At 45.2% G+C, this 23309-nt stretch overlaps 2 protein-coding genes across 2 annotated transcripts in view; one reads left to right on the top strand and one right to left on the bottom strand.

The window, feature by feature from the left end:
- Positions 1-6088: 6088 nt before the first annotated feature.
- Positions 6089-11084, top strand: RXFP3 (relaxin family peptide receptor 3). The gene has a single exon (XM_004738058.3). The coding sequence runs from the start codon at positions 6812-6814 to the stop codon at positions 8189-8191; it is 1380 nt and encodes a 459-aa protein (XP_004738115.2). The 5' UTR covers positions 6089-6811; the 3' UTR covers positions 8192-11084.
- A 559-nt stretch (positions 11085-11643) lies between these two features.
- Positions 11644-23309, bottom strand: part of SLC45A2 (solute carrier family 45 member 2) — a 28192-nt gene continuing 16526 nt past the window's right edge. The window contains exons 4-7 of the mRNA XM_004738057.3: positions 18552-18695; positions 17762-17885; positions 12311-12525; positions 11644-11891 (exon numbers count right to left, since the gene is read on the bottom strand). Of these exons, the coding sequence (XP_004738114.1) occupies positions 11670-11891; positions 12311-12525; positions 17762-17885; positions 18552-18695 (705 nt within the window). The 3' untranslated portion in view covers positions 11644-11669. The remainder of the gene's footprint in view (positions 11892-12310; positions 12526-17761; positions 17886-18551; positions 18696-23309) is intronic.

A 23309-nucleotide genomic window follows, 5' to 3' on the forward strand; every position in this document is an offset into this window, starting at 1 on the left:
ACCTGGGTGGCTCAGTTGTTAAGCGTCTACCTTTGGCTCAGGTCATGATCCCAGGGTCCTAGGATCGAGCCCGCATTGGGCTTCCTGCTCAGCGGGAAGCCTGCTTCTCCCTCTTCCTCTCCCCCTGCTTTGTTCCCTCTCTCGCTGTGTCTCTCCCTGTCAAATAAACAAATGAAATCTAAAACAAAACAAAAAAGATATTTCCTTGAAACTTACGAAACAAGGCCCCTAAGTCCTCCAACAATCTCATTTCAATGGACAGTATATGTTTCTCCTCAGGATAAAGTGACTTGAAAAGATGCAGATGAAAACCATGACAAACAGGCTTTGAAGTTAACCCTGGATTAAGATAAAGCTTCTCTGGACGGTTTGGTAGAGTTTCAGCATAGACGGTCCTCTCTGCCAGACAGAGGTGTGGCTTCTCTCTACTGCCATGAGATGGGTATCTGCAGCCCTTTGATCTTCAGAGCACAGAAAGCCGGGCTCTTTGCTCTCGGATACCCTTTCATGGGGCCCAGGGGACAGCTGGCCGAGACCTAGATGCCTCTGCGAACACCTTTCTCTACTGCGGCCACACTCTCCACATGGCGTCCCCCAGGATCGCCTCCTTGGCAACAAGAAGGCCTGTTCTGTTGCTTCACAGTCCATCTGAGTGTGGCAGATAGCACTGGCTCGCACTGTTAGTTGACTGTTTGCTGTCCTGGGAAATCTACCCCCTCCACCCCCACCCCCGGCTCCTGAACAGCCTCCAGGAGCAAAGGGCTCTATCCATCCAGCCACCGTTCCCTGCAGTAAAGCAGTGGCTGCGATCCGATGAACATGTCCTGATTCCTCTTCTGAAGGTGAGAGGACCGATGTGTGTGTGGCTATCCTGCTGGAGTCCTTGAAACCCAGTGTGAGAAGATGGGGTACACAGGATATGTTTATTGAATACAGGGGCTAGTAAGTAAGGCAGAGAGAAGTATATGAAAGACTCATAGAACAGACGAATTAGAGAGCAGGCAGAATTTCACACAGGGAAACTCGAGTTTATGAATCTCACGAGTCCTTACTATTGATTTTCCCCTTGAGTATAAACTATAGATACAAGGACTATATTTATTTATTACTACATTTCCCTCAAAGATAAAAATGATAAACAAATATTCGATCCAAGGGTGGGTGGCTGGAAGACCGAGTGGGGAATGTTCTGGAAAGGACGTGCTTTGAGACCCATGGTCACGCCTCTCCATTAAAGAGTTGGTTTCCCCTTCTAACTACCATCCTGGAGTCAGGAAGCAGATTCTGGTTTTAGTATTTAGACTATTCATTTCTCTCTTTTTCCCCAGAAATAAATATTGTCCTTTGTGTTTACGCTGAAAGCCCCCTGAGTAACCGCACCTAGGGCTGCTCTGGTCTTCTCTTGAGACCTCCTCTACCCGCTCTCTCTGAATCAGCAGCTAGAGGGTTGATCCCTGGTGTAGCAGGGGCTGTCCGCATACTCTGCTCTTATCTTCCATCTTCCCATGTTGCTTCTTTGGAATTCAAGTGTCTTGTCTTCCTCTAGGATTTTGAGTTGGAAGCTTAGATCATTGACGTGTAACCTCTTTTCTTTTTAAAAAGATACACTTGTAGCTATAAATTTCCCTCTAAGCATTGTTTTGATTGCATATCAAAATTTGATGCCATGTTTTAATATGATTTACCTCAAAATAGTCTATATTTTATAATATTTTACATTTTAGTTCCTTAATCAGGATTATTTAAAATGTGTGGCTTCATTTGAAACATTTGAGGACTTGCAGTAATCATCCTTTTGTTGAATCTAGTTTAAGTCCACTGTGCTCAAAATACACATGTTCTGTATGATTTTAGTCCTTCAAAATTTGTTGAAACTTGATTTAGTCCCATGAAGTAGCCTATCTTGGTGAATGTTTTTTGTGTATTTGAAGAAACTGGGTATTTTCTGGATGTTGAGAATAGAGTGTAGAACTTACCCTTAGGATGTGCCTCTTTGGAGGTCTGAACTGAAAGCCTAGACTGTTTACGTAGTCCCCTCCACTTTACTAGACTTGAACATCAGTCTTTATTGTCCCAGTACTGCATAGCTCTGGAGATAACTACTCAGGTAAGTGGGGCTTCAACTCCTGTTTCCTGCTGGGTGTTGTGATAACTGTCCTACGGTGGTAGTCAGCTTTCAAGATGATCCCAGTGATGTCTGCCTCCTAGTAATTATATTCCTGTATAATCCCCCTCTCCATGAGTACGGGCTGGACTTTTTTTTTTTTTTTTTCCAAGATTTTATTTATTTATTTGATGGGAGAAGGAGCACAAGGGGAGTGAGTGGGAGAGGGAGAAGCAGGCTCCCCACTGAGCAGGGAGCCCAATGCTTCCAGAACCCAGGGATTATGACCTGATCCTAAGGAAGATGCTTAACTGATTGAGCCACCCAGGTGCCCCTAGACTTATTGACAGGCCTCTGAACAACAGAATAGGGACGACGTTGTGGGAGATGAGAGAAAAAGAATGACTCTTGGGCTTTTGGTTCAAACAGTTAGATGAATAGTCATGCCTTTGACGAAGACTGAGAAATCTGAAGGAAATCAGCAACCATGTAGAAGTAGCAAGTAACAGTTGGATATGCAGCTCTGGGAATTAAAGGCTAGAAATCAGATCTGGGATGATAGTCGTACCAGCCTCACTGGTTTTCAGTAGTAGGTGAGAAAATGCTGGTAAAGCCCTTTGCATAGTGCACACAATTGTTACCTGCAGTGGGTACAATTGCTTCTCCTAAAAGGATGTGCTCAAGTCCTAGTCCCTGGTACCTGTGGATGTGACCTTGTTTGGAAATGTAAGTGTACATTCTTTGCAGATATAATTCGTTAGGATGAGGTCACATGGATTAGAGTAGACCCTAATTCAATGACTAGTATCCTTATAGAGAGAAAACAGAGACACAAAGATATACACCGAAAGGAGAATCCCATTTAAAGACAAAGACAGAGGGGCGCTTGGGTGGCTCAGTGGATTAAGCCTCTCTGCGTTCAGCTCAGGTCAGGATCTCAGGGTCCTGGGATGGAGCCCCCGGATAGGGCTCTCTGCTCGGCAGGGAGCCTGCATCCCCCTCTCTCTCTGCTTGCCTCTCTGCCTACTTGTGATCTCTCTCTCTGTCAAATAAATAAATAAAATCTTTAAAAAAAAATAAAGACAAAGACAGAGATGACAGTGATGTAGTTTCAAACCAAGGAATCAACATAGACCCACCAGAAGTTAGGAGAGAGGCATGGAATTTTTCTCTCTCAGAGTCTCCAAGGAACCCACTCTGCCAACACCTTGATTTCTGACTTCTAATCTTGAGGATTTTGAGATACTATATTTCTGTCATTTTAAATCACCTGTTTTGCTGTTATTTGTTACAACAACCCTAGAAAAATAATACAGTGCCCAAATAAATGTGGAGTATGAGTAGTTAGGTAGTCATGGTTTCTATTATTATCATTCATGTTGTGCTATTGTTGTTTTTGTTGTCTATCCAAACACCTAACACATTGCTTTGCATATTAGGAACTCAATTCATAGTTATGGTAAAATAAAAATCTGTGATATCTGCAGACTGAAAAGAAGTAATGCACAGTGAGGGGTAACTACACATATTCCAAAAGAATGTTGAAATCATAGTTTTTATCTGAAAATCCACTTAGCTTTATAGAATCCCAGAATTATGATTCTGTATCTCCTCTCTAACCTGACTCCTGTAATTTCCTGTCTCCTCATTTAGATGGAGCTTAAGTTCTTCCATTTTGCTACAGTCTACCCAGAACAAACAATCCAGGTGATAACAGGTTCCCCCAAACTCACACCCTACTTTTACTTACCTGTTTGTTATATTTTCCATTATTTGGATTATGATCTTGTATACCTAAATGATATTTGACCACAACTAATGTTTCTCTCCTTCAATTTTTTAGATGATGTTTGAGAAAAGCATGGCTCATGCTTTTAAGTAAATGGTCTAAAATATCTTTAGTTCATATTGGAAAATTTCATTTCATATTTGAAAGTGGATTTTTGCTTCCATAACAAAGGCTTAGTTAAGTGATACTACAAATTCCTGAACATGATCTCTGGTTCATTTTCAGAGAGCCAATTTGAAAATGAAGAACATTCTAGACTCAGAAGCATCTGACAACATTCTTGGAGAGTAGCACTTGGGACCAGCCAAGGCCTGGTGTACCTCAAGAGCACCTGCCCTCTCAAGTCCCACAGTGAAGAAAATGTCATGGTTGGACCCTAAAATGTGACTTTAGGAAAACTTGCCAAGACCACCTTCTCTTCCTTTACTTCCAGTCCTAGTGTGTGATAAAGTTTGGGGAGCTTAATTTTTTTTTTACATGGAAAATCAGAAAAAAAAAAAAAAAGTCCAGATGTTCTCAAACTTAGGAAAAAATTAGTATCATCTGGATGAAGGCTTTTAAAATGTGGAGTCTTGGGCCCTTTTCAAATCCACTGAAAATCAGAGTCTCTGGGTCAGCATGGGGCTGGGGGGAGAGTTGTAATTTATATTTTTAAGCAAGTTGTCTACCTGACTGTGAAGTCACCTGCTTAGTACCAAGCCTCAAAATATTTGCAACTATAATTCCTTCCATTAACAGACGTAAAAACCAAGGCAAAGGGCTGTCAGGGTATGCCCTAGTCTTCCTTTTCAACGGCACCTTGAAATTTTTTTTCTTTTTTTACTTTTTTTTAAAGAAAGGAGAGATTAAAAATTTGATGGAGAAAGAACTGGTAAAACATGAAGTCAAAAGTGAGCTCGAAGGTGAGACTAGTAAAAAATACAGAGATAAGAGGTGTCCCCAAAGGAACCCTGTGGATTGGGAGCAATAGTCCCAACATCGCTGAGCTTCTCTAGATTAGAACTGTTTGAAAGGGGGTTTGGTTTTAGTTCATTCCTTCACTAAAGTCCTGACGCCCTCTAGCGGACAAGTAGAGAAGTCCAGAGTCTGTAGTGAAGCGTGTTCTGGGCTTCGAACTAGGTTCTCGCTTTGGAATCCAGCCAGACTGTTTCGGTTTCCCCTAATATGTTTTGGGTATCACATTTCTTTTTAAACTAGTAGCTTAATTTCTCCTCTGCTTTAAAGTCACATCCTCTCGAGAACTGTAAGTGAAGTTGTGGATTCTGCGGGAGAGAGGAGAGCCACGCTTAAGATTTTTTTTTTTTTAATCTCAGTTTTATGGGGGACAGTGAGGAAAACATTTCAAATTTCTTAAATGCACCCTTAAAAAGTGCGATTTACACTAGAGCAGTTGAACTGGCATTTAAACAAACTGCAATCTGAGAAGTAATTCAAATGGCTTACACCTGTTCCCCTTGTCCAAAGTAACTTAGAAGATTCCTTAGCATTTACTCCCATTGGTCTGAAAAACACCTGCTAAAGAGTTCTGATCATAACAGTTGTCAGAGTAAGGGGCTGGTAGTCCAAAAATAGCCTTATGGAATCCTCTATTCCAATCTATCAAGGTAAAGAGAGTCATGTGGATAAACAATTTGTGGAAGAGCTTTGGGCTGAGAGCTGGACCGGTGGTACCTAGTGTCTATGAAGTCAGCTCACCAATGATACAGTCTCTGCTTAGCCTCAGTTCTAAGAATGTACCAAAGGCAGAGGGCAACACTTGAACCCAGAGTTTTGCTAATAGGAGGATGCTTTGAAAATCCTGACAGCCACAGGCACCAAGTAGAAGGAGAAGTGGAGCTTGTGTTTTTGTGTATCCGGTTAAAGCCCATCATCGATCGGGACTTAAGGTTTGGGCTTGAAAAGAGGTTACTCATTGCTTTCAAAAATAGAAATGGGCAACAGCGTGAAGTTTTAGAAACGCCTTTCATCGAATGGGATCATTTCAAAGATAAAGTGGGAGTAAGGAAGAAAGAAAAAAAAAATCTAATACCTGTTTACGTTTGGAATAAAAAAGAAAAAGGGATCGCAAATCAAAGCCGACTTTCTCCAGCAATATGGGAAAATAAAGGGTTACAACATTTCCTGAAACTTTGAAGTGGAAAGGGGGAAATCAGCTGGTGGGCTCTGCCAGCTATCCACCTCTTCCCCTTCCCCGCGGAGGGCGTGGCGAAGTTCAGCACCTCGGAAAGCGCCCCCCTCTTGTCCGCGCGCGGGTTACGCATGCTCCATGGGAGCCCGCAGCCCGGGCTTTGCGGGTGCGAATATAACTCGGGTGGCCGCCGCTGACAACTCACTGGGAGCTGACAACAGTGGAGAGATGAATGCGCGAGGCAGCGAGGTCGACATCGAAAGACCTCCAGGGGGTCAGAGCAAGGTAGTCGGAACTCTCCTATCTCTCTCTTTCCTTTCAAGGGACAGAAACCTCGTCCAAGCTGCAGAGAAACCGACAAAGGTTTGAAAGAGAAGGAGGGAGCCCCCTGTAGCGGTCCTGAGCGGCAGGGTGGGTATGGGTATAAGCTAGTGCCCAAAAAAGGCAGTGGGGGGAACGTCTGGATCGTACAGCAAGGACCAGAGACGCCCACCGCTCGCCTCAGGAGCTGCGCTGCTCAGTGCTAGATCTCCCCTCCAGAACAAACGCCGAGCACAACTCCGGCCCCCAAGGCTGTGTACCCCGCGCGGGGAGAGCCTTTGGCACCCAGTTCCCGGGGGCTATCTACAGATGCGGCTTTGAAAGGGCCCACGCACGCCCTGCGCCCTCGCCGGGACAGAACCCCCACAGTTCAACTCGCTTTGGTCTTCACTTCTGCCCTCCGCCCTCCCCGAACATGACCTAGAGGCACCTGCGCTTGGAGGCAGTCGCCGCAGCCAGGACAGTCACCATGAATAAGGAGGCTGGCGGAGACGAGCTCGCAGAACTCTTTGGTCTGATCCCGTACCTTCTGCAGGCGGCCAACACCAGCGGCAACGCGTCGTCGCTGCAGCTCCAGGACTTGTGGTGGGAGCTGGGGCTGGAGTTGCCTGACGGCGCGGCGCCGGGGCATCCCCCGGGCACCGGCGGGGCAGAAAGTGCGGACACCGAGTCCCGGGTGCGGATCCTTATCAGCGCGGTGTACTGGGTGGTTTGCGCGTTGGGGCTGACTGGCAACCTGCTGGTGCTCTACCTGATGAAGAGTAAGCAGGGATGGCGCAAGTCCTCCATCAACCTCTTTGTCACCAACCTGGCGCTGACAGACTTTCAGTTCGTACTCACCCTGCCCTTCTGGGCGGTGGAAAATGCGCTCGACTTTAAATGGCCCTTCGGCAAGGCCATGTGTAAGATCGTATCCATAGTGACGTCCATGAACATGTACGCCAGCGTCTTCTTCCTCACCTCCATGAGCGTGGCGCGCTACCACTCGGTGGCGTCCGCTCTTAAGAGCCACGGGACCCGAGGGCATGGCCTGGGCGAATGCTGCGGCCAAAGCCTGGGGGACAGCTGCTGCTTCTCAGTCAAAGCACTGTGCGTATTGATCTGGGCCTCCGCCGCGCTGGCCTCGATGCCCAACGCAATCTTCTCCACCACCATCAAGGTGATGGGCGAGGAGCTGTGCCTGGTGCGCTTCCCAGACAAGTTGCTGGGAGGAGACAGACAGTTCTGGCTGGGCCTCTACCACTTGCAGAAGGTGCTACTAGGCTTCGTGCTTCCGTTGTGCATCACCAGCCTGTGCTATCTTCTGCTGGTGCGTTTCATCTCCTACCGCCGTGTGGCTGGGACCGAAGGAGGAGCCTCAGCGGCCGAGGGCGGCCTGGCCGCAGCCAGCGCCCGGAGACGGTCGAAGGTCACCAAATCTGTGACCATCGTGGTCCTTTCCTTCTTCCTGTGTTGGTTGCCCAACCAGGCTCTCACCACCTGGAGCATCCTCATCAAGTTCAACGCCGTGCCCTTCAGCCAAGAGTATTTCCTGTGCCAGGTATATGTGTTCCCAGTGAGCGTATGCCTGGCTCACTCCAACAGCTGTCTCAACCCCATCCTCTACTGCCTGGTGCGCCGGGAGTTCCGCAAAGCGCTCAAGAGTCTATTGTGGCGCATCGCGTCCCCCTCTCTGACCAGCATGCGCCCTTTCACGGCCACTACGAAGCCAGAGCCCGAGGAGCAGGGGCTGCAGGCCCTGGCACCTCTCCACCGGACCGCGGAGCCTGACCTGGTCTACTACCCGCCTGGCGTGGTGGTCTACAGCGGGGGGCGCTACGACCCGCTGCCCAGCAGCTCCGCCTACTGACTGGGGGCAGGGGACGCAGTCACTGCCAACTGGCCTTCCCCGGATGGGGAAAGAGGAAAGCGGATTAGGCGATGCTGGGGGCCCATCGGATGAGAGGTAGGAGGGACCAGGATGGGAGAAGCCTAAAGGAACAGCCTGTGAAATGGCGGGGCAGGGGAGGCCGTCTGCGGTGAGGGAAGGCTTCAAACCAGGTGGAGAGAGGACGCTGGCAAAGGGGCCCGAGGTCAGACTCACAGGAACACGCCGCCAGCCTGCGTCCCCTTCTCCCTACATAGACTTCTTCCTCTCCTTAAGCTCTCAACACTGGGCAGGGTGAGAACGCCCAGAAGCGGAGAAAGGAATCAGGAATGTAGAGAAATTGGGGCACAAGGAAGTGGAGCTCAGCCAGAGATGCGTTGACAACTGAGCGCATTTACTCCAGCGACTTTCATGGAGCTCTTGAAGGGGTCTTCAAAGTGCATCCAACCCGGCGAGCCGCCCACAAAACCTTTCTTTTGCGCCTCGAGCGCGAGACCGCCACAGCGCGCCATCTGACTTGCAGCGTGGTTGCGCAGGGGACCTAGTTTGGGAATAAGAAACTTTTTCGGAGTCGCCAGAAAGTACTGACAATCCCGATCCGCCCTCCAGAGAAAGGCACCGCGGGAGGGGTACCTCCCATGGAGCCATTGTATCTTTCATCATCCCGGACAGAGCCGGTGGGTGCGCGAGAACCGGACAGCGACTCTGTGCTTAGGTGTCACGGAGGCAATATACTTGTCTCCAACACGCGCTAGAGATTCGCGGGGGAGTGGCGGCCCTGCGGGAGGAAGCCGGTGCCGAGAGGTGAGAGGGGCTGAATCACCGGGCCGGTCAAGGCCTCAATAGGAAAAGGGGAGCTGACGTGCTCATTTGGTGAACGAGGAGAAAGTGAGTGCGCCAGGCGCTGGCAGCGGGGATGTCCCGGTTCCCGGAGGACGGAGCGGGTCCCCTGGAAACACTGTGTGCTCCAGTTTGCGCGGTGCAGGCGAGCTGTGCCCTGGAGCAACTTGACAAGTTCCTGCGGGTGGGGACTTTTCTGCAGCACTCCCCTCCCTGCCCCCACTCTTCGCAAATCCGGACGCCCATTTGATAGAGGCTCCGGACCAACCAGTGGAGGGATGGCTCCGACAAGGTTTTTGAAGGCTTAGACAGAAAACTAAGGTTATGACTTCCATCTACCACAAAGACAAAAATAAATAAATAAACTAGGAAATGGCCACATTTATTTTATGTTTTTGAGTGCCAGTGTGTGCCAAGCCCTGTACTGGCTGCTGAGATGACATATACAAGCTAGAAACATTAATGATTTTGACATCTAAAAGGAGACACAAGTCATGTCCACAAGGCAACTAAGTCACTGAAAGAAGAGCTGAATGTCCTAACAATGGCTACAAGAAAGTGCGTCCATGGGGATGGAAAGCTTAGCTCTGCTGGGGGTTCAGAGACTTCCTCACCAAAACAGTACTTGAGATGGACCTAGAAATATGGGTACAATTTAGACGGGCAGGAATGGCGATTTAGATGGGCAGCAGGGACGTAGAGAGGACATCTGCAGCTGAAGAAAAGCAATGATTAAAGGTTGGAGATTGACCTGTCAGCTGCATGGGGGGGAGGGAGCAGGAAATAAAGCAGTTTGGCTTCCTTTTCTTCTACAGAATTTCCTGGGATTTCTGTTCAGAATTAAATGTCCCTGTATTTGTTTTGTTTGTCTGAGAATGGAACATTTTTTGTTCCAGACAGAACATGTCGTTGGTATTCTCAGAACAAATACTTGAGTTCCCAAAGGTGGTTAAAGACTTTTAAAATTTACTTCTATCCTCTCATTCAAACCTCCTTGGAGTTGAGTTAAAAGAGCAGAGTGTTTATTTGAATATTTGAATGAGTGTGCATGCATGTGTAAAAGAGGGATGGGGTGGGTAGATGCCCCAGGGTGGGTACTCTGGCTCCTTTCTTCATGCCAGCAGCCCATCCAATGCTCTAGCTGAAAAGAGCTTCAGTCATAATAAAGATCATACCCTGTGGTAGGCCAGAGATGACAACTCTTAACTTCTTAGGGTCCGGGTAAGAGGGTCCTCTGCTGCAGGTCACCCTCCTAGCTCACCCATTCATTGATTTCAAAATATTCAATCACCAGAACAGTCTTTGGAGAAATGATCAGGAAATAAACATTGAAGTCTGCAAATAATTCCATTTTGAAACCTTAGAGAGGTCAAAGACAGCTGGGTAAAGCAAGAGGGGTAGCTTGGTGCTGTCTCTTTTAATAAATGTAGGGTACCAAGTCACGTGGGGTCCTCTGGGCATTTGCTCATCATCATCCCACATTTACGGGGAAGGGAGCAGGGATTGATTGTCCCTGATCATTCCTCTAATTCAGTCATGACCTTGCAGCTCTAGGATAGTTAATGTGAAGGAGACGGAGGAGGGAAGACTGGAAGACAGACTGGTTTTGAGGGTTGATTATCTCGTGTAATTTATTGAATACTGTATTGAAAGTGAAAAAAACCAACATAGCTCTATGGGGACAGAATAGTTGTCAATGTACCAGATGTTCACCTTTGTGATTGTGAGGCTGATGGGGAGCTATGGCTGCCACTGCCTGGCATCAAGAGAGAGGGTCATACGGCATATCACCTGGGAAAGATCAAAATTCCAAAATTCGAAGTATGGGTTTCTACTGAATGCGCATTGCTGTCCAACTATCATAAAGTAAAAAAAAAAAAAAAATTTTTTTTTGTTAAGTCCAGCTATTGTGAAGTCAGGGACTATCTGTCTGTATGAGCGAATTAAATATGAATAAATTAATATCATAAAATAAATCGTCAGCAATATTTTGAGTATTGGTGAATTAATGAAAAATACGACCCTCTGACAAAATATGGACCTCTAATTAGAAAAAACACAACACATGATAGAATAAAGCCAATTGTCGTGTGTAGAACTAGTCTGCTTCTCAAGTTTGGTCAAGGCCAGAAATACCCTGAGATGGAGGCGCTCTCTCCCACACTCAGCTTTTGCCCCAGTGAATGGAGGCCAATCCCAGTCTTTTCTTTTTTTTTTTTTTTTTTTTTTTTTTTTTTTATCTATTTGACACACAGAGATTACAAGTAGGCAGAGAGGCAGGCAGAGAGGCAGGAGGAAGCAGGCTCCCTGCTGAGCAGAGAGCCCGATGTGGGGCTCGATCCCAGAACCCTGGGATCATGACCGGAGCCGAAGGCAGAGGCTCAACCCACTGAGCCACCCAGGTGCCCCGATCCCAGTCTTTTCTAAGATGAATAATGCCTGAAATCTGGAAACTTGTGCAGAGAGCTGGCAGAAAGTGAGATGTGGGCAGACCACTGACGCTAAAGTCATTACACAGGGCGTCCAACGGGCAGACCCCAAAACTGTAGAGCCAAAGAAAGAGATTGATTTCCTGCCATGGACTTCCCAGTGTCTGAGGGTAGGGACAATGTTTATTGACCTAGTCCACGTATCTAACAAAGAGAGCCACAAAACAGCAGCCGATCAGCGACACTGCAGAGGCCGTGATCACCACAATGACGCTCCCAGCCTTGTTGACCAGGAAGCCCAGGCCACCTCCGACCAGGATCTGAGCCAGCTGCACCATGCAGGTGAGGACAGCACAATCCAGGCCCTGCCCTCTCCCATCGCTGTCCAGGCTCCATCCTGGGGCCTGCTGTCTCTGCAAGGGAAATGCAGGAACACACTTACTCTACATGAACCGTCCTTCAGGGCAGCCATTGGGATGGGGGGCCCAGAAATATTGCAGCTGCAGGGGACATTGGGGCAACTGTCAGAATCCCCAGGTTCCCCTTGCCTCTTCTCTGTGTGATGGTGGGGTGGTTTCTCAGCATTCCTGAGCCCCCTTTTCCTAATCAGATAACAGAGGGTAATGGTACCTGTTCTGCTGCTCTCCGGGGGCGCAGGAATTCCACGTCAGGAGTAGGGTGCGGGCTGGGAAGTTGGTCATGCTTTGGCCAGACCATCATTACATTTGGCTGGGCATTTTAGAGTTGCTGTTTCAAGACCTTTATTCTCTGGCTCAGCCTTCCCCTTTCCTCCCACATCCCCCCGGCCTGCCGGTGAGGTTCAATGACATACCTTCTCATCCTGCTCCTCACGATGGTACTTGGCAATGAGACTGAAGGGCACAGTGTACAGAGTGCTGGACATCACACCAAACAAGGTACACATAGTCAGGGTGGAATAGACGTTCGGGAAAAGTCCAATCAATCCTGTCCCCAGGCCAAATAGAAAATACCCCAGGAAGTAAAGACCCTTTAACCCTAAGTAGGATCCTAAAGGTCTCTGAAGGTCTGTGGGGAGAAGAAAGAAAGAAATTACGGTGAGCAGTTCCTCATATTATTTTGTAATTTCAGACAATCTTTTCTTTTCAAATACACTTTTTTTCTAAGGAGTTTTCCTTTGATACTGAATATGGAACAAAAGAACCTCCTTATCTGCGCTTCAAGACAGCTGGCTTTTGGAATCAGTTTTAAATCCTGTGCACACAGAGGGCTGGAAATTGCCTCCGGAGGTTGATTTTCTTTTTCCACAAGTAAGGACCAGGCAGCCGAATAGCGCCAGGATGCAAAGAGGTGGTGGGAAAGGACACCTTGGCTATAGGACTGTGGGCATGACGGGGGTGCAAGGTGTGGGAGGAGCGGAGCGTGGGTCCTTCTGATTCAGAGTCTGGCCTAACAGGACACAAACAACAATCCAGGCCCATCTTGGCCACATGGCCCAAAGTCAGGTTGGAGGAAACTGAAACCACCAGATTTTAAGAATGATGCAAGTAATCTCTCCCCGACCCCACCGCCCTCCCGCATTTGAATGTCATCTGCATGCCTAAGAAGGAAGCCAAAGAATGTTCTCTGTCTATGGACAGGCAGGTTGTCTGACTTGCCAACACTTCTCCATTGGGGAGGGGTCCTTTACTGTACCCGGTGCCACCCTATTGTAGGCTCCCTCACCATCAGTCCATTCCCTTCACTTGTCAAAACCCTTCACTTGCTCATCCAAAAGAAACATAAAAAGACAAACAAACAAACAAACAAACGGGACTAGTAAAACCCCTCTTTGTGGTTGTTGTCAGGATCAAGTGAGATCCAAAGCCTGCACCCAGCACACAGAGACCATCCGGTTAATGATTAATGGTGGGCATTGTTATTTCAACAAATACAGGCACGAAAGATGGTTATCTCTTAAGGAGGTTCCCCTCCCAGCAAGTAAATTTGGCTTGCTCCTAAAAGTACTGTAGGAGAGTTCATTCCAAAAATTTGAAATTTTTTTGCTTTAAAATGTTTCATTCTGTGTTCCACCTTGGTAGGAAGATCCCAAAAAAACCCTCCAGCCTCTCTGTTTTAAGTGGCTGTTTCTTATCCATAGGCTCCCTGTCTTTCTCCTGGTCATCCTACTGGAACATATGAACCCAGGGGATGACTGACAAAGACCTGGAGTGTGTCTATTCAAGAATGACAGTCTCCCTATCTGACCAAATAACTGTTGGACTCGCATCACAGAGAGAGGAAACCTAATCTGTATTACACTGGATTCAATTATGAAACTAAACCCTGTTTCAGATCATCCCATGGAAGTCAGAGCTTGACAAGTAGGCACCATTGCTTCCTCTACTAAGGACATGTGAAAATGACAAGTGGGCACCATTGCTTCCTCTACTCAGTTCATATCATCCCTAGGGAGCTGTTGTCAAGGTGGAGAGAAAAAGTCATCTAGAGCTAGGTCAGCTTCTGTTTGCTTAATGATTATATTTATACAAAAAATGTAATCTAGGTGTCTCAGTACCTAAAAGACATCATCAGTGTTCACTGGAGAAATGCTCTCATCCAGTATGTCGGCCAGCCAAGAGGAGGGCAAAGAAGCATAAAGAGCTATTGGGAAATATAAGCAACTTCAGAACAAAGACTAGAAGCCAAGCAAAGAATCTTTTATCCATGAGAAGAAATCAGTCAGTTTAAGGGTAAAGCTGACTTGCCTTCCACTGGGTCTAATACCGAGTTACGGTATGTCCTCACGGTGTGTCTCTCGTTACAACTGGAGATAAATGACAGATTTAAGCATCGGCTATGAGTAGGAGTGTTGGATATGAAAACTTGGCTACATTTCAGTACTTAATACTGCTATTTTCATGGATCTAAGTCTGCCCGCGATGCAAAAGGAACTTGAAAATACCATCCCTCATCCTCCACCGCAACAGCCAGATTGCCCTGCTAAACTCCATCTGGATAGAAATTCTAGATCCACATCTGATGGTATATGATGAGTCCAAGATAGCGGGTGTGCTCTGGAACTGAAGGACATGACTGATTTTGCTCAGGGTGGGCTGGAGTGCAGGGGGAGAGAACTTGGAAGATTTAACAGACAAGGTCCACTGGGCCTGAGTCTAAAAGCGCAATTAGCAGTTGTCTAGATGTGGAATTAGAGAGAGCATCTGGAGAAGGAGAAACCAAAAGCAATAGGAAATAACACAGAGCTGAGAAAGTCTGTGTAGTGAGTGAGTCCTCAGGGGCAGTGAATCTGAACGGGGAGCGAGAGGTCAAAGCATGACCGGGACCCAACCTGAGAATCTTGGAACACCAGGTTCAGGACTTCGACTTTGTCTTATGGTCACAGAGAGCCCCTGAAGATCCTCAAGGGCTGGCTGGTAATTTATAAATGAAATTTAGTTCTAATTCAAGTGAAAGGGATCCCATAGATTGATACATTAATATAACTTTGGGAAACTATTCAAATAATAATTTATTGTACACAGGACTTTTAACTCAAAAGGGCCTAAAAATAACATGCATTTTAATCTTCAAATGCCACGCAATTCATAGAGGAACTAAGACTAGATTAATGGAATGTCCCTAATAGGGATTCCTTGAGAAAAAAATATTGACACAGGGGTGTCAACCCACTGGGTGGCTCAGTGGGTTAAGCCTCTGCCTTTGGCTTAGGTCATGATCTCAGGGTCCTGGGATGGAGCCCCGCATCGGGATCTCTGCTCAGCAGGGAGCCTGCTTTCCCTTCTCTGTGTCTGCCTGTTTCTGTTTACTTGTGCTCTGTCATATAATTAAATAAAATCTTAAAAAAAAAAAAAGTATTGACACAAAACTAAAATGCGTATTACTTGTGGAAAAGTGGGCTCCTCTTACAAGAATGAGGGTGTAGTAAATAGTCTCCCCACGTCTTGAAAGCACTAAAGGACTGAGAGCAATGAAGAGACCCTTTTAGTCTATTACTCTCTGATTCTATTTTAAGTACTTGAAACCCTCCTCCTGTGATTTTCTTCGTTCATGCCCCCTGGGAGTGGGAGGTAGGGAGTGGGTGTCGAAGGCGGAGGTAGAAGGAAAAGTAAATACTTCTAAACCTAAATCTCATTAACAGGGATGCTTGATAGCAGGAATGTAACATTCCACCAGGAGACTCCCAATTGTGTTCAAACTATCAATCAATAAGCTCAGCCCTACCCGAAACTTGTTTGTACCTGTCTATAAAAACCCTGCACCAACCCAGCTCTGGACCTCTCCGCAACGAGCGGCGCAGAGGTCCAGGTTCGAACCTGCAATAAACGACCCTTGCTGATTGGCTTTGACTCACATCTCTGGTGGTCTTTTAAGGTGGGGGTAATATTGGCATTTCATGGGGAGGGGAAATATAAGTTTTAAGCCACTATTATTTGGTTATCATAAATTTTAAAATAATAAAGCTTACTCTTTCATGATTACTGGGCTCATGAATTCCTTACATGTTTTTCCCAATTGCACTTTTCCCAATTGTGCTATATTTTGAGGAGAATTTTTGACCCTGAAGCAGGTTTCCTGCTGTGCTGTGGCTAGTTGGAAGTCAGACAAGGGGACACTATAAGCATTCCCTCTCTTGCCCCCACTCAAGAAGCACACTTCAATGGCAGAATGAGTGCCCCTGAGAATGGTAACAGGGATCACCCTCCAATACTTCCCCCTCTCCCACAACGGGCCATAACCCTGCTGTCCCTTGGGCCTGCCCAAAGCTTAGAGCTCGAGTTGGGGGCCAGCTATCTCCCCACAATCTAGGAGGAGCTTCCATTATTAGTAGTAGCCCAATTTCCATCCCAAAGGGGGGGCCTGATTACATTTTATAGGCTAGATTATTTCACTTAATTCAATGCATACAGATCTTGGAGATGTCCATATACATTGGCAGGCACCAAATGAGACTAAGGTTATAGTACATTAATTTGGGATTGTTTAAAACCAATCACAGGGGGGCGCCTGGGTGGCTCAGTGGGTTAAAGCCTCTGCCTTCCGTTCAGGTCATGATCTCAGGGTTCTGGAATTGAGCCCTGCATAGGGCTCTCTGCTCCACGGGGAGCCTGCTTCCTCCTCTCTCTCTCTGCCTGCCTCTCTGCCTACTTGTGATCTTTGTCAAATAATTAAATAAAACTATTTTTAAAAATAATAAACCAATCACAGGGGTGCCTGGGTGGCTCAGTCTGTTGAATGATAGACTCTTGATTTCAGCTCTGGTCATCTGAGGGGTCTTGGAGTTGAGCCCTGCATCAGGCTCTGTGTTCAGCTTGGAGTCTGCTTATCTCTCTTCCTCTGCTCCTTCCCCAGTGCTCTCTCTCTCTCAAATAAATTAGATAAATAAAATCTTTAAAGAAAAAACACAATAAATAAATAAACAAATAAATAAATAAATAAAACCAATCACAGGAATCTCTTTGTGTGCAGTGTCTTTACAAATGAAATGTGGCTAAGTGGGGGTTAATGGACTCGGTCCCCATGGAAAGCTGGTACCTGGGAAAGACAGTTGTCATCCTCCATCCTGCAACAGTGCTCCTGTAACATACCTTCCTCCCCACCTGAGCTAAGGTCATTTTGCATGTTAGTTCTGTCACCTCGCATATTAACCATCCCTCCTATGTTCTATCATCTACAGATCTAATAAGCTGTATTTGTGCATATGTGAAGCTCCACCAGAGACCTAACTCCAACAGAACACAGACCTGATGCTAATCAGTACTCAGTGCTGGGACTCTAGCCCTTGTGCATCTCACAGTTCACCATCTGGTTTCCAAGGTTTCCTTTTATTTTCTGGGGAACTTTGATCAAGAAACCATGAACTCCAAGGAAAAAATAATCAATGAGGAAAGTAACATAGACTTCAGTATGGAAAGAGAATACATCTTGTGGTCCTTTCTAAGGGAAGAGATTTTCTGATCTCCATATAATTATCAAGAATCTGGTATTTTATTTTATTATTTTATTTTATTTCATAGATTTATGTATTTGAAAGAGAGAGAGCAAGCATGAGTGTGAGGGGCAGAGGGAGAAGGAGAGAAAATCCCAGGCAGACCCCACACTGAAGAAGGAGCCTGACATGGGGTTCGATCTCACGACCCTAAGATTACGACCTATGCCAAACCAAGAGTCAGATGCCTAACTGCCTATGCCACCCAGGGAACCCAAGGATCTGGTATTTTAAAAAGCAGAAAATAAATATAAAATCCAAAATTCTGCTAGACCAGAGGCCTCTAGAAGATACTTTCAGGAGGAAGAGACTTACAAGAATAAAGTGAGGAAAACATGGCATTGATGCACATGCCCCAACATCCAACCTCAACCCCTCTTTCGTAGATGAGAAACTCTGTGGAGTTGTGTGCACTGTAGGGATCCCCGTGGTACACAATCTGAAAGAGAGATTTGGGAACGTTGAGATACAAATGCACTGTGGTAGGGACTCCCTTTTAAGTGCTCTGCTTCTCCATCCCTTTACAGCTTCCCAGGACACAGAGCTCACTCTCCCATGAGCATATCATCCCTCTCTTCCTCTTACACTTCTACTCAAGGACCTTCAGGAAGTCCTAATGCCATCAAGTCTAAGCAGCATTTCCCCGGATCATTAATACCCTTCCTTCTGCCTAACCCCTGGATCCTGCCTGACTTAGGCAACCCTGCCACCCTTCTTCGGGTAAACCAGCAGGCTTCTGACTCATCACCACATGTGCCATTCCTATTCCTGCTTAGAATGTTTTCTCCCTCTTCTCTGTCTAGCTCCTATTCACCTTTCGAGGCCTGGATCATACTAAACCTCCTTTGTTGAGCCTGCCACGACAGCTGTAGCTCACACTGATTCTTCCCTGTCTGCTGTATTTGATCAAGTGCTGGTCCCATAGAGATGCCTTGGGTGCAGTAAATTGTCTCCAGCTCCTGTCTGTAAGACAGCTCTTTGAAGGTACTCTTTCTTATACTCTCACTGTGCCCATCCTAGGGGTGAGCCGAGAAGAAACTCGACAGGTGCTGAACAAGGGAGTGATGTGCAAGTCAATGAGTCTTTGCACAGACATGTTTATTACCTGGCCCATGAAATCTGTGAAGAAGAGCATGTTAGACAGGAAGGCGGTCCATCCAATGAAGTGGCTGATGCAAAGGCAGCGGTAGTGGGGAGGCATGTTCACCAACGTCCTCAGCAGTGACTTCATGGTCATCACTTTCCTAGACTGGAATAAAACATGGAACCGGTGTAAACTTCAGGGCAGACATGCAGCCAGCTGTGTAAGCCAGAGCACACAGCTGTGTTTCACATTTGTCTGTCGATTATCCCCACAGAATCACACTTTCTGGGCACAGCACCAAGGTTTCCATGGAGAGGTCTTATAGGAGGTGTTCTGTTAAGTCTGTGTGGATACTGAGCACTTTCAGGCCCTGAATAAAGCTTTGGAGACTTAAGGGCAAAGGGACTGCAAATGGAACTTGCTTTGGGCCAAGATGGAACAAATATCTAACATCCTGTCTTTGAATGACAAAGCCACTACATCAGGACAGAGCTCACAGATCTAAGCTTGCCCTTGGATGATTATAATTCTTAGATTTCTTGAGTCTGAAAGTGTGTTAGACTGAATTCTAAGATGGCCCCATGGACTCTGTCCCCTGGTGTTACCCCATAATTATGTTATATTACATGGAAGAGGGATTTTGCAGATATAATTGAGGTTACTAATTTCTTGACTTTGAGTTAATCAAAAGGGAGATTATCTGGGTACTCTAACCAGATCACATGAGTCCTTTAAAAAGCAGAGAATTTTCTGTAGGTGGGAGCAGAAGAGGAAGTTAGAGAATTTCAAAGCACAAGGGTTACTGGCTTTAAAGGTGGAAGAGAATCATTGGAAGGGACCTTAGAGTAAACTCCAGAAGAAGAGAGTGACTCCTGGCCATCAGCCAGCAAAAAAAAGGAGCACCTCAGTCCTACAACCACAAAGAGCTGGGTTCTACTTAAATGAGCTCGGAAGCTGATTCTTCCCCAGTTGAGCCTCCAGATGAGAATGCACTTCCATCAACAACTTGATTTCAGCCTTGTGACACCCTAAGCAGAGAACCTGGTTGAGCCCACCCAGAACTCTGACCTACAGGACTGTGACATAATAAATATGATTTTAAGCTCCTTGAGGTAATTTTCTAGGTAGCAACAGAAAACTAATACAGAGAGCCAAGCAGCTCCCTGCTATTGCTCAGGTCCCTCTTTCCAGTTTATTTTTTTCTGGATCCTGCCATGAGCCAGCACATGCAAATGATCCCTATATGGAGTCAGAGGTGAAGACAATATAGAATATACACACACACACATATACACACACAATGAATACACATATCCACATTCTTTAATTTAGACTTAAATTGTGTTGAAACCAAAGGCTACACTGTTTTTGTTTTTGTTTTTGTATCAGAAACCTTGAGAAAATGAGAAATGTTGAACTATTGACACAACTGTTTTGAAATACAAAGAATAAAAGCACTTTTGGCCTCTTGTTTTATAACAGAAGAAAGAAATGTTGGGAGTATTAAGACACTGAGACTATAAACATCAATCATGGTGGGGAATTAGGTCTTTCTTGTCAGATTTTTATTTGTTCTGAGTCTTGACATAATGAAATTGATTCCTGGCTAGTTTATTCATAAGGTGGTCTCCTGGGAATTTCTATTTTAACTATAACAACATATTGTTTTATAACTCTTAACTTCATATAACAACGCCTTTCCCTTCAATATTTATTGTGGAAAAATACATTTACTTATTGTAGATTTGTTATGTAAATTGATTTTTTAATTTGTCAATTTTTTAGTATTTAACCTACTTGGCATAGTCTGCCTATAGGTTAAATAAATAAATGATCTTACACAGTCATTCCCACTCATATCCATGGGGAATACCTTCCCAAGACCCCCACTGGATGCCTGAAAGAGCCTATAGTATCAAACCCTAGATAAACTATGTTTTTTCATACGTACACATACTAATGATAAGGTTTAATTTATAAATTAGACACTGTTGGAGATAAACAACAATAACTAATAGCAAAATAGAACAATTACAACAATATACTATAATAAAAGTTGTGAGTGTGATCTCTCCCTCCTAAAATACATCATTGTATTGCACCAACTGTTCTTCTTCATCTTCTTCCTGTGATGACATGAGATGATAGAAGGCTTTTATGGAATGAGATGAAATGAGGTGGATGACATACATTAGGCTATTATTATTGACCTTTTTATAAAGATTTTATTTATTTGACAGAGGGAGAGAGAGAGAGAGAGATCAACAGTAAGGCTGAGCAGCAGGCAGAGAGAGGGGGGAAGCAAGCTCCCCGCTGAGCAGAGAGCCTGATGTGGGGCTCGATCCCATGACCCTGAGATCATGACCTGAGCCAAAGGCAGAGGCTTAACCCACTGAGCCACCCAGGCGTCCCCACTATTGACCTTCTGATGATAAATCAAAAGGGTCGTCTGCTTCCAGATGGCGGTTGACCACAGGCAACTGAAATTTGGAAAGTGAAACTTCAGATAACTCGGGACAACCATACCTAGTCAGTATTTAAAAAGCATAGACATTCCTTTGGAATTAGGAAAAATAACTTTTTGCATGTAAAATATAGTAACTGTCAAAATAAATGCTGACTGAAAAAGAAACTCAATGCAGGATTGTTACTTTTTATTTGACCATAGGAAGAAGCTAAGGGTAGAGAACCAAAAACAGGGGTTCCTGGCTGGTGCAGTTGGTAAAGCACACAACTCTTGTTCTCAGGGTTGTAGGTTTAAGCCTCGTGCTGAGTGTAAAGAAATAAAATCTTTAAACAGCAATAGCCTAAGTTTCATGCCTTTCCTTCTTTTCATTCCAAAAATGCAAAATTCTAAAAAGTGAATGTGGCCGGCAACTATTCATCCTCTTTCCAAATACTAAGTTATGCTTCTGACTTAGATGTAATTTTCATCCTACTTTCATTGTTAATCTAACTTTTCCTTTCATCGAAAAACAAATAAGAGCTTTCAAATTGTGTCTAGTGTTTCTGCAAAAGCTGGGATTGTAAATATTCAAACACTTTGGGTATTTCCACTCAGAAGGAACATTCAGAAGGCATCTTATTCTAGGACTCATCAGTTCCCTTGGAGAAGCCCTCTCCATGGCACAGGACCCTTGGGAGTTGCACTACTGCATGTATCCTGCACCTTTGTCAACTGGAGGTTGAGTGGTGGTGGATTTACACGTGAAAAATGCACAGAGCCAGGAGTGGGAAGGAGAACTTCATGAGCGCGCACTCAAAAGGAGACCACTGAAAGGCTGAAGTAAGCAATGATAGCACGGGGGAACTGCAGATGAATTTTATGAAGGATCCAGTTTGAACCCTGAAATAATTCAGGCCTCCTCTTGCCATTGAAAAAAAATTAGTCCCAGTTCTCCAACTGTATCACCACCCTCATTTTGGGAAGTGTTATATTCCACCTTGGAATGTAAGTAATGGTATAAATGGCTTATTATGCCCCCTGTTAGGACTGTAAGTCTTTGAGCATAGGGAGCAGATTAGTCAATTTCATGATCCCTAAATACCTAGTAATGCCCTGTACATACTTGGTACCCAAAGTAGTGTGTTGACTAAATAATGACTATAATGTTTTTATAGTCATATAAAGCTTAAAAAGCACCTTTACATGCTTTATCTTAGTTGAACAACCCAATAATCCTGGAAAATAGGCCAACCCATCAAAAGAAGTTGAACTCACAGAGACTCACTGAGCTCGTATGAAAGTTCTGTTGGAGCACAGATTAAGTCTATTCCCTGTTGGTGTGTGAGGGGCTCAACATTCTGCTTGGCTCATAATAGGCACTTGTAGCTAACATCTTACTATGTGGTAGGAACCAATCTAAGTAAGTTTTGCATGGCTTATGTCATAGAATCAGCACAAAACACTTGTAGGTAAATAGAATGACTTTCTCATTTTACAGAAATGTAAACGCTCAAGGTCATGTGTTCTAGAAGCGGTAGAGGCAGGATTTGAACACCAATGCTCTTAATTTTTTAATTTTAATTTTTTTTTTAGAGAGTGCCTGCAAGCATGGGGGTAGGGGGCAGAGGGAGAGGGAGAGAGAGACTCTTAAGCAGGCGCCATGCTCAGAGCAGAGCCTGATGCCAATGAGGGGCTTGTTCTTACCCACCTGAGATCATGACCTAAGCCCAAACCAAGAATTGGACACCTAACTGACTGGGCCACCGAGGTGACCCATACTCTCTTAATCTTTGGACTCTTTACAGCAAGTGCCTGGTAGTTGTTGAATGAATAACACAGGCCAGTCAGCTAGAGGAATCAAGATTTAAACCTAGGTCTTCTACAACCTCTTCGCCAGTGAGGGCATCCTTTGTGCTTATATAGCTGACGTAGTGCCATTAAACTTAGCTTGAAGGAGGAAGCAGCTGTCCATCATTGTTGTCCAACAGAACTGTCTACAGTGATAGAAATGTTCTATATCTGCACTGTCCTGGACTGTAGTTCCTAGCCCCAAGGGGTTCTTAAGCATTTGAAATGTGGCTAACACAACTAAGGACCTGACATTTTAATTTATTCTATTTTAATTAATTTAAACTTAAATAGCTGTATGGGTCAAGAAGCCCATGTATTGGTCAGCATAGTTCTAGCCTCTTCTCTCTGACAATTTCCCCTTAATCTAGTTCCATTTCTCTGTAATTTAGTAGAGTTTTTTTTTTAATTTTTAAACTAATTAATTCACTGACCAGTTCACCAAAAATGGCCTAAAAGAAATATTTAATCAACTCATGAAATAC

The sequence above is a fragment of the Mustela putorius genome, unplaced genomic scaffold, assembly GCF_011764305.1.
Source record: "Mustela putorius furo isolate JIRA1106 unplaced genomic scaffold, ASM1176430v1.1 tig00000407_pilon_pilon_pilon, whole genome shotgun sequence".
NCBI classification, from domain to species: Eukaryota; Metazoa; Chordata; class Mammalia; order Carnivora; family Mustelidae; genus Mustela; species Mustela putorius.